This window comes from Ceraceosorus guamensis (genome assembly GCF_003144195.1).
Source record: "Ceraceosorus guamensis strain MCA 4658 unplaced genomic scaffold IE81scaffold_70, whole genome shotgun sequence".
In the NCBI taxonomy this organism is placed as follows: Eukaryota; Fungi; Basidiomycota; class Exobasidiomycetes; order Ceraceosorales; family Ceraceosoraceae; genus Ceraceosorus; species Ceraceosorus guamensis.
This window is the reverse complement of record NW_020290065.1, coordinates 40,337-53,500: the sequence shown is the minus strand read 5'-3', so window position 1 is coordinate 53,500 and position 13,164 is coordinate 40,337. Positions and strand designations below refer to the sequence as shown.

At 57.9% G+C, this 13,164-nt stretch overlaps 3 protein-coding genes across 3 annotated transcripts; 2 read left to right on the top strand and 1 right to left on the bottom strand.

Moving 5' to 3' along the window:
• Window positions 1–343: 343 nt before the first annotated feature.
• Window positions 344–6,239, top strand: IE81DRAFT_231806 (hypothetical protein). The gene has a single exon (XM_025511125.1). It carries the CDS (start codon window positions 423–425, stop codon window positions 6,081–6,083), a length of 5,661 nt encoding a protein of 1,886 aa, XP_025367516.1. The 5' UTR covers window positions 344–422; the 3' UTR covers window positions 6,084–6,239.
• Window position 6,240: 1 nt separating this feature from the next.
• On the top strand, window positions 6,241–7,597 carry IE81DRAFT_231805 (hypothetical protein). Its single transcript, XM_025511124.1, has one exon. The coding sequence runs from the start codon at window positions 6,689–6,691 to the stop codon at window positions 7,367–7,369; it is 681 nt and encodes a 226-aa protein (XP_025367515.1). The 5' UTR covers window positions 6,241–6,688; the 3' UTR covers window positions 7,370–7,597.
• A 228-nt stretch (window positions 7,598–7,825) lies between these two features.
• On the bottom strand, window positions 7,826–11,695 carry IE81DRAFT_349328 (hypothetical protein; the record flags this gene model as incomplete). Its single annotated transcript, XM_025516378.1, has 3 exons — window positions 7,826–10,435; window positions 10,521–11,381; window positions 11,498–11,695. 3 exons carry the CDS (start codon window positions 11,693–11,695, stop codon window positions 7,826–7,828), a joined length of 3,669 nt encoding a protein of 1,222 aa, XP_025367514.1.
• Between the last annotated feature and the right edge of the window lie 1,469 nt (window positions 11,696–13,164).

Genomic DNA, 13,164 nt, shown 5'->3' with positions numbered 1-13,164 from the left:
CATCGTCAGCTGAGCCACCTCCCTTCTCCATCCACTTTTGCCAGATTCCTGGAGCGCCAGGCTCTCAGCATGCAAGCAGCGGCTACTCTCCCGTCAGTCCCAACAGCTTTTCGTTCGGCGCACCGCCTTCTGCAGGACCTCCGAGAGGTAGCTTTGACCAAGGCATGAGCGGCATGTCGCCCGCTGCTCAGCCTTTCCAACCAGGAGCTCCACGCGGAAGATTTGCTCCTACCTCCTTGATGCCCCCTCATATGGTGAGTCTTGACGCCCGGAAAATAGTTCAATACGCGTGTTTCTGTGCACCTTCTGAAGCGTATGACATCGCGTATGCGCACACGTTCCAGCTACAACAGATTCAATCGCAGTTGCATGCCGGCAGAGCCGGCTCACCAGGTCCACCAAATGCTGGCGGTCTTTCTCCAATGTCCATGGGAGCGTCAAGGCAAAATAGCGGCGGGCTCAATCCCGCCGCAGCTGCCTTTCCATTCCCAGGACCTGGCGCGTCCGGTCCTTCCGGGGCATCCAGTCCGAACTTTCGACCTGCAGTCAGTCCCGGAGCTTACGTGCCATCGCCCACGCCTCTGAGCGGTTCTGCTGGACCATTCACGCCGGGCGGTATGAGGCAACAGCAACAGCAGCCACCTGTTCAGCCTATGTTTGGTCAACCCACCACACCGGGCAGCGCGTCCATGAATGGGGTGCCGAGCGGTGGACTCGCAGTCAGACCAGGACGTAGCGGTCGAAGACAGCCGCCGCAGAATCAACCCATCAAGATTTCTGGGCACAATTCCAAACCCTCCGTCTCGCTCAACCCTGCCGCCTTTGCAGCAGCAATGGCAGCTGCAGGAGCTGCTGGACCGGATGGCAAGCCAAAGAGGAAGGTGGTGCTGCATTTGCCTCGCGAAGGTGGTCAGGATGCGGATAGCGAAGCTGCGGCGGAAAAGGCGCGGCAGAAAGCCAAGAACGATGGAGCTGAAGAAGGCGTCGTGGAGCAAAAGGCAGCGATTGCGGCAGCATCTGCACTGATCCGCAGCAAGTGGATCGCGAGGTCTCCCCTCTCTGCCGAAGAGTACGCAGCGGCTGAGCAGAGCCACGATTTGCAAGCTGTCTCCCTGGGCATCGATGCTATGCAGTCACGCGCGCAGTGGCCGGTAGAGGAAATGAGTTACGAGAGCATAGACATTTATCTTCCAGGCAAGCAGGCTTGGGACGCTTATCGCGAGCGTCGACTGGAGGAGAAGCTGCAAGAGCTGGGCGTTTCCGAAAGTCCTACGGAACTTGTGCCTCCTTGGCAAGGCGGCTCAGCAGGCGACGGTTGGGGTGTCGGGGCTGGAGGAGGCGATGGTGGTGCCTTTGGATTACCGGAGCCGCACTACGAGGAGCCCCAGTATACAAGCGACCCAATGTCCATCTCTTCCCCCGCCGATCCAGGCGTGATTTCATCGAGGCTCAGCAACTACCTCCAATCGCAAGCCGACAACGTTCAAGATCCGCCCGACGCGCCCCCTGCTGCCGCCGTTGCTTCCACCACGCGCTGGTCGAGCAACTTGCCAGCCAGATTGCGAGACCTTGCGGCTATGCATCTGGGCACTGGAACGGCCAAATGCAGCAGCAGCAGTCCAATGCACAGTCAGACCATGTCCCTCAGCATGCCGCAGTCTGGCGGTCCATTTGGTCCCGGGGTGCTCACTGCTCTTGGTCTGGGCAAGGATGTCGAGCGAGCGGCTTCAGACGGCGAAAAGCCCGACGAACCTGCGCTCGGCTCTAGACCTGCGATGGAGCGCGGTCATTCTGACGGACCGCCTGAGCTCGCTCGACTGGCTGCTCAAAAACGTGCCGCGAGTCAGAATGCGATTCCGCCATTTGGCGACTCTCGCGTGCTGGATCAAGTGACTGAGGAAGCGGAAGAGTCCGTGTCTGCTGTGCCAACGCATACCGCTGGGAAGGCTTCGTGGCAGGACCTCGGCAGAGGTTTCGGTTACGACCCAGACGAGCCAGAGGCCGAGATCGAGACGCGCGAAGAAGAGCCGGTCGAGCTGGCCCCGTCTGCAGGCACAGGTCATGCGAGGAACGCATCCAAAATGTCTTTGGGTCCCGACTTTGAGGAGGCTGCTCGACGCGCGCAGAGATACGCCGAGGACGTCGACATGCGCACGAATCCGAGCGAAGATGGCGACATGTCTAATGAGGACGGTGTGGACGAGCTGGACGAGCTGGACGCTGAGCGCCTCGCAGCTAGGGGCGAGCAAGGTCATCTGCTCGACTTTGCTCAGGACGAGCAATTCAGCTACGATGAAGATGAGGAGGAGGACGAAGATGATCTGAGCGATTCGCGCACCCCTTCGGGCGAAGAGTACAGCAATCCTTCGGACGAGGAAGCTGCGCGCGAGGCTAGGCAGCAGCGCAGAGCTCTCCGAGCGGAGCTTCGTGCTGGTCGCAAGATTGCAAAGCAAAGAGCTAGAGAAGCTAAACAGCATCGCAGCTTCCAGCATAGCCGTCACCTCACGGGAGACACTTTACCAAGTAGCAGTCTTGGCGAAGGCGAGCCCAAAAACAAGAACAACAATAGCGGTTGGGGCTTTGATGCGCATCGCGCTCAAGCTGCCGCGCGCGTCCACGCGGATCAAGGCATTCTCAGCAATCCCTCGGACGAAGACGAGAGGGGCACGTTTGGTGGAAGTGGACCGATCGATCACATCGATAGCAATCTTGCTAATGGAGGAGACAGTCGCGCCTCTCAAGACTTCCGCTACCCGCACGGTCCCATGGATGGCTCCTCCGCACCGGACGCCTTGGCATACCGCCGCACCTCGGCCCAATCGCAATTTTCGAGCGCCACACTTGGCCGGTCAGCCCTTCGCTCTGCGCTCAACCCTAGTGCCAAAGAGTTCAAGTTCGGGGCATCTGACAACCAGCCAACTCAAGCGAGCGCGCCGGCAGCGAGCAGTGAGAGCGCACTGCAAGCTGCGCGAGATCGCGCTTTCAGATTACCAAGCATACACAACTCGAGCTTTGGCGGCAGCTCTGCTTTCGAGAATGGCGAAGAGGGCGGGCCGAAAAAGCTCAGCGCCAATGCGCCTTCCTTTACCCCTGGACAGTTCACCTTTGTCGCTCCGGGCGACGCACCGAAAATGCACCTGCCACCTCAGCAAGTGCCCAACTCTGCACCTGCTGATCTCGATGCCGAGCAGTACGCTGAACTCATACGCGCAGACCAAGGCCGCACGAAGAGACCCAAATTCCGCGGCGATACTGGCCCGCTTGATGATCATCCAGATGTAAATGAACCGAGCAGTCCTGCAAGGCCGATTCCGTCAGCAGCGAGCATCGAGGGACCTCTTCGCGATCAGCTCGGACTTGGCCACTCTGGCCCTCCACCATTCAACCCTAATCCGGCGACCAGCGCCATGTCCAGCCTAGCTCACCTGCATCACGCTCAGGAGGCCTCTGCCTTCACTGGTCTTTCTGCACCTACACAGGGCACCTTTGCCTTCAAGCCTTCTGTGCCTGCTTTTATGCCCACGTGGGCCAAAGGCGCTGCTGGATTCGGCACTGGTGCAGAGGCCACCCAGCTCAGAAGGCCTGGCATTCCTGACTTTGCCCCGCCTGGTAGCAGACCGGCGCAAGAGGCTCACCAGAACGGTCAGTCGACGCAGCCCCTCGGTGGCGTTCCTTCGTCCGACTTCACCTTCAAAGTCCAAAGCAAGGCGATCCCGATACGTAGACCGGAGGAGGTGGACCCGCATCGGCTTGGCGAGTCTCTGGCGCAACAGGATGAACGGAGCGCGTCCGAGCAAGAGGTTGAAGACGAACCTCGTGCTAAACGCAGGCAACCGCCCAGCGCCACGCAGTGGGCTCGTGACTCGCGCTTCAATGACCTGCAAACTTATGGTCGCTCTCCCCCCGTCGCGGTGCCGACGGGGGGCTTGCATCGCGCGCAACAGCAGGCGGCAGCGGGCAGGCGCTCACACCAAAGGCGCGACTCGGCTAGCAGTCTGGCGCAGTCCATTGATCGCCATCACAGAGTCGCACGAGCTGCCCAAGGTGCTGCCGATCCGGACGATGTCAGCTTGGACGATGACGAGGAAGATGAAGACGACGATGGCATGATTGATGATATCGTGGATGAGCTTGGAGACAGACTGAAACGAGAAATCGCTTCGGAGATGGAAGCTTGGGCAGGCAAGATCCTGGACGAGGTGACCATCATGGGACAGGTTCGACCTGCTCCAAACCTCGACAGGCATGCCATTATGGATGTGGTGTCGCAGCAGATGGAGCATTCTTTCAGCGTCTGGCTTGATAGGTTCAAGGATGAGACTGCGTTCTTGCAGAAGGCTCAGAACACGCCTCAACGCCTTACCATCGAGGCAGCTCCTGACCCCGACGACTCGTCGGCGACCATCAAAGCCAGCGAGACGCGCGACGCGCCAGCTTCTAGCACTGCTCCGCCTTCGGCTCACAGCTTTGGACATGGTCCTCTCGACGCTCAAGGCGAGCTGGACTTTGACTTTGTGCAGGAGGTCTTGGATGCCAAGATTGCCACCCTGCATCGCGATCTGGCGGCTTCCTTCGAGTCTGCCATCCCTCGTGCGATTGCCGCGATTCCTGCACCTCGACTTGTTGCCCCGCCTGTTCCGGTGCAGTCTGCGCCTGCACCTGCGGGGGACGCTTCACCAAAGGCAGTCGACCTCACTCCAGAGGCGACCGAGACGCTTTCGATGCTACTCATCGGACGCTTGCAGCCCGTTCTTGAAGGCATTGAAGGGGTCTTTGATGCAAAGCGCAGACAAGAGCTGATCCACACGCTGGAGCCGCTGCTGGAGGATCACCTGGTCAAGTCGCAAGTCAAGGCTTCTTCCGAGCGACAGGACATGCAAGGCACCTTTGAGGCCGTCATTGACTCTCGCGTCACCGGCTGGGAGAAGCAGCTGGCAGATGCTCGAGATGGTATGGAACATTTGCAAGTCACCCTGATTAACAATCTCATTCCGCATCTCGAGACGCTCCGCATGGACAGCACGTCGGTCGCTGACTTGACGCTGGAACGCCTTGCACCGCTCGTCTCGTCGCTCAAGTCTGAACCGTTCGACACAGACGCCATCGTGCGCCACGTGGCAGACGTTGTGGGCAAGCAGTCCCTCGAGAGGATGGATGTGGATCTGAGCCCCGTCATCGCTTTGATTGAGCCCATCGTCGCACATCAAAGACGAATCATGGAGAATCAGCGCGAGACGCAAATCAGCATCAGCGACGTTCCTGCAGCGATCAACAATGCCAAGGCCAGCATTTCGGCCAGCATCACAGACAGACTCGAAGAGGTTGTCGTGCACATCAAGCAAACGTCCGAAAAGGCCGAGAAGCTGAATGCAGATCGCGATGGTTTCATGCGGGAACTGGACGACTCGCGCAGAGAAGCGACGGAACGGAAAGCTGAGGCGGACGAGCTGCGCGCTGAGCTCGTCGCATCGCAAGGCTACATTTCCACGATGAAGGAAGAGATTGTTCGTCTCGAATCACGACTGGAAGACGAGTCGATGGCGAGAGAGCGTGCACACGACGCCGAACGAGTGGCAGAGGAGGCCAAATCCTTGGCTCGGCAAGCAGAGATTGCTCGAGATGCGGATGCTGCGCTCAATGAGGAACTGCGCACTCACGTTGAGGAGCTGCGCTCAGAGCGGGCACGCGAGCAAGAGTCTTCGAAGCAGGCCATCGCCGAAGCTCTCAAGCGCGCTACTGAAGCTGGCGAACGCGCAACAGCGGCGGAGAAGGCCATGAAGGAAGCTGCTGAGAAGGTGGAAGCGCGTGTCGACGATGCTCTGCGCTCAGAGAGGGCTGCGCAGGAACGCGCAGAAAAGGCTGTAGAGAAAGCTGCCAAGGCTGAAGGGGAGATTGCAGCGCTGGAGAAGATCACGTCGGAACAAGAAAGCAAGCTTGGCAACATGCATCAACTGTCTGCCAAGCAGAAGCAGAATGCAGCGCAGGCTGCCAAAGATCTCTCGAACGCCAACAATCGCCTTCGTGAAGCTGATGAGGCTGAGAAGCGTCTTCGGGCCACAGAGACGGTGAGTGCATCGAGGTGACACGAGCTCGATATCAGTTGCTGACTTTGCCATGTTGCTTTGCAGGAGCTCGCCATTGCCAAAGCTAGAATCTCCGAGATGGAGTCGCGAGTCGCCGATCGGGAGCAAATCGAGACGCGCTTGCAAACGTCTCAAGCTTCGGAAATGGTGAGTGTGTGTGTGTAGCCTTTGCGACCAGAAGCAAAGCTGTGCGGGTCTGATTCGACGCTCACATCTGCGTCTGCAATTGCCTATGCGACAGCGGGCACGCGAGGAGGTATCTGGGTACCATGCCAGGTTTGCCGAGATAGAAGCGGAGCTCGTATCGATGCAGGCCACGCTGGTGACGCGAGAAGAGCTGGAAGCAGCGCAACGGGAGCTAGCCGAAGCGCGAGAAGAAGCTGCGCAGCTTCGCGGTCAGTTGGCAGAGCGCAGCAGCGGACCTGCCTCGGCGAGCTTGAATGGCAACGCCGGGTCTGGACCTCTGCGCACGATGCACGGACCGATCAAATCCTTTACGATGTGGAGCAGCGACGAGTCTGGCTCTTCGCAAGCACCGGGAGGTACGATGGCTAGTACTTGGGCATCGGTGAACGCGCCCGCGTCTACGGACGACTATCGTGCCGATGCCAGCTTCCACTCCGCTTCGGATCACCAGATCAAAACGCGATCCGCATCGGGGGTCAGTGGACGCAATATCGAGCAGGACGATAGCGGTTGGTGGAGCTAGCAAGCATGAGCTATCCTTTGCCCCCTTTTCCTCACCGTCCAGCATTTACTTGTCCCACTCGCTCCAAAAAGTCCCCCTCCTCCTCCTCCCCCCCCCAGCTCCGCCCGCAAATCCTGACCGTTGCTGCCTCGCATTTGCGCCTAACTCTTATCCCCATTGCCCCGGCCCCCCAGTCTCTCGATTCTCGCTTCCCGTTTCCGACCCTTATTCCAATTTGCCCCAATACCCGCGACATCCCCTACTTTGCCCGTGCCCACATCTTTTTTTAAAATATACCAAACACCATCTCTCCTTTTCTTTCGCGAAATTTGCTATCCCCCCCCACTCTCTCTCTCTCTCTTTCTCAACTCGACTCGAACTTTGCACCGCTCGTTTACTCTTTCACGCCTTCGCATATCCGAATGTTGATCGATGCATGCTCTGTTCGACATGTTGTAGGTTGAGCGAGCGGGCTAGAAAGGCTGCATGCATGGCAGCGCACGAGAGAAGAGAAGGAAGAGAAGGGGAGAGAATTGCACGCACGCACGCACACGCACGCACACGACGGGAAGAGCGCAACGTTGGGGGGCCCTTCTAGCATTGCTTGTGGAGATTTGAATTTCGTCTTGATACACATGCAGATGTGGGTGTGGGGGGGTGTGGGGGGGTAAGAGGGTGGCGAGAGAGAGTGAAAAGGGGGGAAAGGGTGAGGGGGGGGGATTTACAGGAAACACAGGGGAATGGAGAGCGAGGAGGGTGTTGAGGGCATGTAAAGTGAGGTGGAGATGCGACGCAAAGCATCGCGAGTGTAGAATAGGCCGACGCGAAAAAGTAGAAACAAGACAAAGGGGGTGGCCGAGTAGGGCCCCGAGCAAAAAAAAAAAAGGGGACCGACTATAGTATAAAGTATCGAGACTCAAAGGGGAAAAAACAAAAAAAAAAAAACAAAACAAAACAACGGGGAATGTGCTGTCGACTTTGTACAGAAGAGAGAGGGGCAAAAGTTGCGAGGAAAGGGTGTGACTCGGCTTGTTCGGCAGGGGGCTCAGCTGACTCAGTAAGGATAGCCATTGCCCAGATAAGCAACCGTTCCGCTAGGCATGCCGATTGCTGGACTAGCACCACCATAAGCGGTCTTGTTGCCCGAGGCGAAATTGTTGGGGGCAAAAGGGTGAGTGTGAGCTCCGTGGACTTGAGGTGGAGGAGGCGCCTGTTGGCGCCCGCCATAACCGCCTCGATAGGCCTGGGTCTGCGCGCCAGCAAACGGTCCTTGACGCGGTGGTGGACCACCACCACTAGCGACGTTGTTCTGTGCCACGTGGGAAGGCGGTGCCATCTGCCGTCCAAGCCCTTGAGGCGCGCCGGGGTACTGGGGCACGTTGTTGTTCCCTCTGTACATGTGCTGCTGGGGAGCGCCATACGAAACGCCCTGTTGAAGAGACATCTCGCCGCCGCCGCTCATCTGACCAGGTGAAACGCCGGCGCCCATGCCCATGCCGTTCTGCTGGTAATTCATACCATGGCTCTGGCCTCCATTCGGGTAGCCCATCATGGGGCTCATTCCGTCCATGCCGTACCCGTTCGCTTGTCCCTGACGCTGATTGCCCATGGCAGCAATGGCTTGAAGCTGCTGCTGTTGCTGAGCGGCCTGGAGCAGGGCGTACGGCATGCCAGGCATGCCTCCACGACCATTCATGCCTCCCATTCCAGGGCCCATGTGATGATGGCCCATGCCACCCATCGGCGGGCCGAAATCGAGATTGTCGCGCTGCAGCTTGCTCTGAATGCGCTTGCCGTAAGGCGTGTTGCGAATGACGGGCAAGATGGGTCTGATGCAATCCACCAGCGCGACCCTCTGCAGCGGCTCCGCGTAGTCCAAGCTGGTCTGCACGACGTAATTGCCAAAGGAGTCGCGCAAAAGCTTTTCCAATCGAGCACGATTGAGCAGCTCGTCGATCAGTTGCTTGCGAAGGCTGGCATTGGATACGCGAATGCACTTTTCCATCACGTTGCTGCTGAACTTTTGCACCGAGAGCAAGCAGACGTTGCCGATGAATTGTTGAACCACCGCATCGCTGTAGCGCGGGTCGTTGAGATCCAGAATGTACTGGACGACGTAATTGCCAAAAGGATCCTGCACCAACGTCAAGGCGTTGAAGGTGATCTCGGTGACCAGCTGCATTCTCTGCGTTTCCGAAGCGTGGTCAATGCAGCGCTGCAGAACGCAGCAGCCATGGCGATGGGTAGCCACCTCGACGCAATGTGCGGCCACAGCATTGTAGATGAACTGATCATCCTCCGCTCCAAGTCGGTTGAGGCACTTTTGAATGACGTGGTTGCCGTTCAAGTCCTTGATGAGGGTGACGACATTCATCGTCAGCGCTCCGATGATGCTTCTGATCTGGCGAGGCGTGGACAAGAAGTCGATCATCTTTTGCACAGCTCGCGTGCCGTGCATATTCAACGAGATGGTGACCAGCTCGGAGGAGACGCTCTCAACGATCAAGTTGCGCTGATCGTCCGTGCAGTATTCTAGCATCTTTTGACACAGATAATTTCCAAACGGATCCGTCATCAGTTCGGTAAAGTGCTTGAACGTCTCGGCAAAGATCATATCGCGATACGTGGGCAGGCCTTCTTCGAGCTTCTTTTGCAGATATCGGCAGCCGTGCTGATCTTTGCATAGCGCAAAGATCTCACCGTGAAGCTGTTCCAGCGGAGTGTTGACGTCCAGCTCACTCTTGCGCTGTTGGGCCGATTGCGCACCTGCCAGACCAAGCAGTGGATCACCATCGAGGCCAATGCCAAAGTGGCCGCCGTGCTGCTGTTGATTGGTGACAGGGGTTCGGCTGAAAATGTCAGACTGGGTTGATCCAAGAGCGCTGGGAGGATTGAAAGCTTCAAAGAAGCCCGAAGAGGGGCGTGGTTTCGTTTCGAACCCGTTTGCGGACGGCCCGCCACTACCATACGGACCAAATCGGTTGGGAGTGGTGGCACGAGCGCCTCCGACGAGGGAATTGGGATTCGCTTGCGGCTTCATGCTCTCAGCCAGGGCAAAGCTAGGGAACGAGCTGATGGAATCAGCGTCGGGGCCAGCTGAGAGGCGAGAGCGCGATGGAGGACCAGCTGCGAGATCATTCGTTGGCTTGAGGGCCACGTCACCAGAGCGGAAAGAGTTGGACATGTTGGAGGATTGCTCTGTAACGTCGCTTGGCGCTTGCGTCGGCGGTCTGGCGCTGAGCTGCGAAGAGCCGTTGCGGCTTGGCGAATTGGTAGAGTGGCTGCCCTGTGAGCGCTCATCGTCTCCTCGAACAGCCGCTGCGCCCAGCTGCTGGGACAAGTGGTGAGGCTGAGCATTCCCAGCGACCTGATTGGCGCTAGCTGCGCGTTGGCCAGTCGGACCCAAGCTCGCGGCACCAGAGGGCAGTCTGGGACCAGCAATGGGTCCAAATTGCGGCGAGTTGCGCTCCGAGCGTCCCCTGCGATCGTTGACCAAACCGGCACTATGGGGAGGCGCATGATGTTGGTGAACGGTCTCGCTATGACCGGCGTACTGAGGCCACTCTGACAGCTGAGCTTCGCCGATCGCGCCACCAGCACCGCGGTGCGATCTTGGAGCTTGAGCGAGAGGTGCGAGATCAAGCGCAGCAGAAGAAGCCGAAAGCTATGATGGGGAGCGAACCGAGGAGCGCGCAGGTCAGACAACCCTCCGCAACGACTATACACATGCACAAAGGAAGATTACGCACCATGCCTGGATAGCTATCACGCCTGATCAGCACCGGAAAGTCATCGTCTTCCTCCTTGAGGTTGTACTTGCGCACAAAGGCCGAGTCGTCCGCCTCCAACGCTTCGTCGTCGAACAAGAAGCGCTCATTGAACACTGGCGTAAAGCCAGACTCTCCATTTTCGGCTCCACTGCCGCTCCCGCTGCGCGTCAAGGCTCGTTGAAGGACATGAGGTGCGACGGGTCGGTTGCTGCCAGGCGCGTGCTGGTGGTTGGCAGGAGCGTTGGGCGCACTGTTCAATGTGCCGGCTTCTTGAGCAAGCTGAGCGCGCACTTGACTGACATTGCGGTGGCTTCCGACAGATAGGCGTTCAAAGGCATGAGCGAGATCGCCAGATGCGGAGCCCAAGGCGCGCCGATCGGTCGACGAGACAGCTTCTGGCCCAGCGCTGATGCGTCGAGAAGATGGGACGGATCGAGCTGTCGAAGGGGGCGGCAAGCCAGGAACGTTGCTACCGTTCAAGCCTTCCTCTGGCTGAGTATCGCTCATGTCGCCGAGTTGAGCGCGAAAGGAGATTGGGTCTTTCGCAGAGCTAGCAGCACCCAACATGGAGGTGGGCCGAGGCGAAGAATTGGTCGTTTTTGATCTCAGCGTCGAAGAAGCGCTCGTCTGACTCGAAGCGTTGCCAGGTGGTGTGCTAGGTGCAGAAACATGAGGCACTGCTTGGTTGCCTGCGACCGAGTCCAGCGGACCCTTGCTACCGCTCATCAAGCTGGCTTCTTCCTCGCGTTGCTTTCGTTCCAGGAGCTGCATTTGCTGCTCAAAGGCAAGACGCTGAGCAGCACGTTGCTGTTCGAACTCCAGCCGTTTGCGGTCGATTTCCTGCGAAAATTGGGAGTAGAAAAGAGGTTGGTGAGCGAAGCTGCGCTGATGTAGCGACTCGTCTGGGCTGCGGAGGATCGCGGGTCAAGGACGATGCACCGCATGTAATGACTCACCGAATGGATGCTCCTCACATCGGTCGACACAGCCTCGTCACCTGCTCCTTGCCCGCCTGAGCGAGCTAGAGATTGTTCGTTGCGTGTCGACGTCCCCTGAAAGCTCGCTGGGTCCGTTGTGGTGGCCACACCTGCATGTGTGGCCTCTTGCCGAGTCTGAGCCGCTGAAGCAGATATGCGCGATTCGCCGCCTTCCATCTTGCCGCTCGAAGAAGTAGAAGACAAGTGCTTGGAGCTACAGACAGGTAGCTTTGATGAATGACAAAGTTGGCGTGACGCTACGTCCAAGACATGCAAGAAGATGCTGCAATACGCTTACCCAAGATGGATCGTTATGATGTACAAGCGGGAGAAGAGTTGAGCTGGTCGGCGCCAGAAACTGACATCGAACAAGGTGCTTGCAGCGTAAGCAGGTGCGCGGGGGCGGTGCCTTCCTCGGCCAGCTCTGAGCTACGCAGAAGACTCACCAATAAGCGGACCTCCACGACGCAGCGTGGCTGAGCGTCTTGCTATAGCAGGTGGTGCTGAGGATGCGGGCGTACCAAAAGCCCAAAAAGCTGGGAGCAGGATGCACTGTTGTATGCTTCGCGAGGGAATTGAAAGGCGGGTACTAATACCAAGGCGATTACAGCGCAGCAGAAGCGTTTTCTAAGGTGAAGCGGTTGTCAGGGACAAGGGTTTAGGATATCATGTGGATGAAGTCAGGTGCTTGCTGGAGGCAGGAATACACGTGAGACGTAGCCGTTGGTACAGAGCAGCAAGGATCAGCAGCGCTTGGACCCGTGTGCTTCGAGGGCCCTTAATGGGACGTTGACTGGCTGGCTGGCTGGCTGGCTGGCTGGCTGGCGTAAAGGCGACGAGAGCAAAGGCTGAGCAACGAGAGACCGGGATCAAGCTGGACTATGCTTTGAAGGTAGCGCTCAGCTTGCTGGCTGCTTTGTTTGTTGCGGAAGAAAGAGTGAGAAAGAAGGAAAATTCGGTGTGAAGGAGGGGGGGAAAGGAAAGTGCTGATGTTGCAGTTGAGCGCTCCTTCTTTTTTTTTTTTTCTTCTTTCTTTACTTTATCCTTTTCGTCCCTTCTTCTTGAATCTCGTTGCGGCGATGATGCGCAAGAGATTGAAGAGCAAAGAGGGAGTGGTGCTGTGCTCAAGTGTTGAAGCGTTACCCTCTGACGTTTAGTGTGTCGAGGTGTAGCTGGGGTGGAAGGCAGATCGCTGTGCGTGCGTGCGAATCGCGCATTGTGAATACTTCCTTTGCCTGTGCCTCACCTCATCCCTACCTGCTGCTGCTGCTGCTGCTGGGCGGATATGTGAAGCGCTGCTAACCGAACGCACACCTACACTCGACCGACTCTCTGCGAAGAATCATCATCACAGCGCACGCACAGCAGGCGCAGCCTGCATCATGCCGTTCGTTGCACGCGCACGCACGCACGCACGCACGCACGCACGCACCTGTGGAATGGCAGGCAGGCAATCAAGGCGGCAAGCAATAAAAGCAAGCAAAAACGCACATTTAAATTCGTGATTGCGAATCTTGAATGCAGCCGAGCTATATATATATATGGCCTGGCCTATAATTGAATCGCGCGCGCGTGGCAGCATATATGCAGGACAGACTCGCGCGTGCCTCGATCCGCTCGCCCCTCATCCGACCAACCAACACTCA

Excerpts from the sequence above, each read along its gene's own strand:
- IE81DRAFT_231806 (XM_025511125.1), top strand. The coding sequence starts at position 423 with ATGTCCATGGGAGCGTCAAGGCAAAATAGCGGCGGGCTCAATCCCGCC.
- IE81DRAFT_231805 (XM_025511124.1), top strand. The coding sequence starts at position 6,689 with ATGCCAGCTTCCACTCCGCTTCGGATCACCAGATCAAAACGCGATCCG.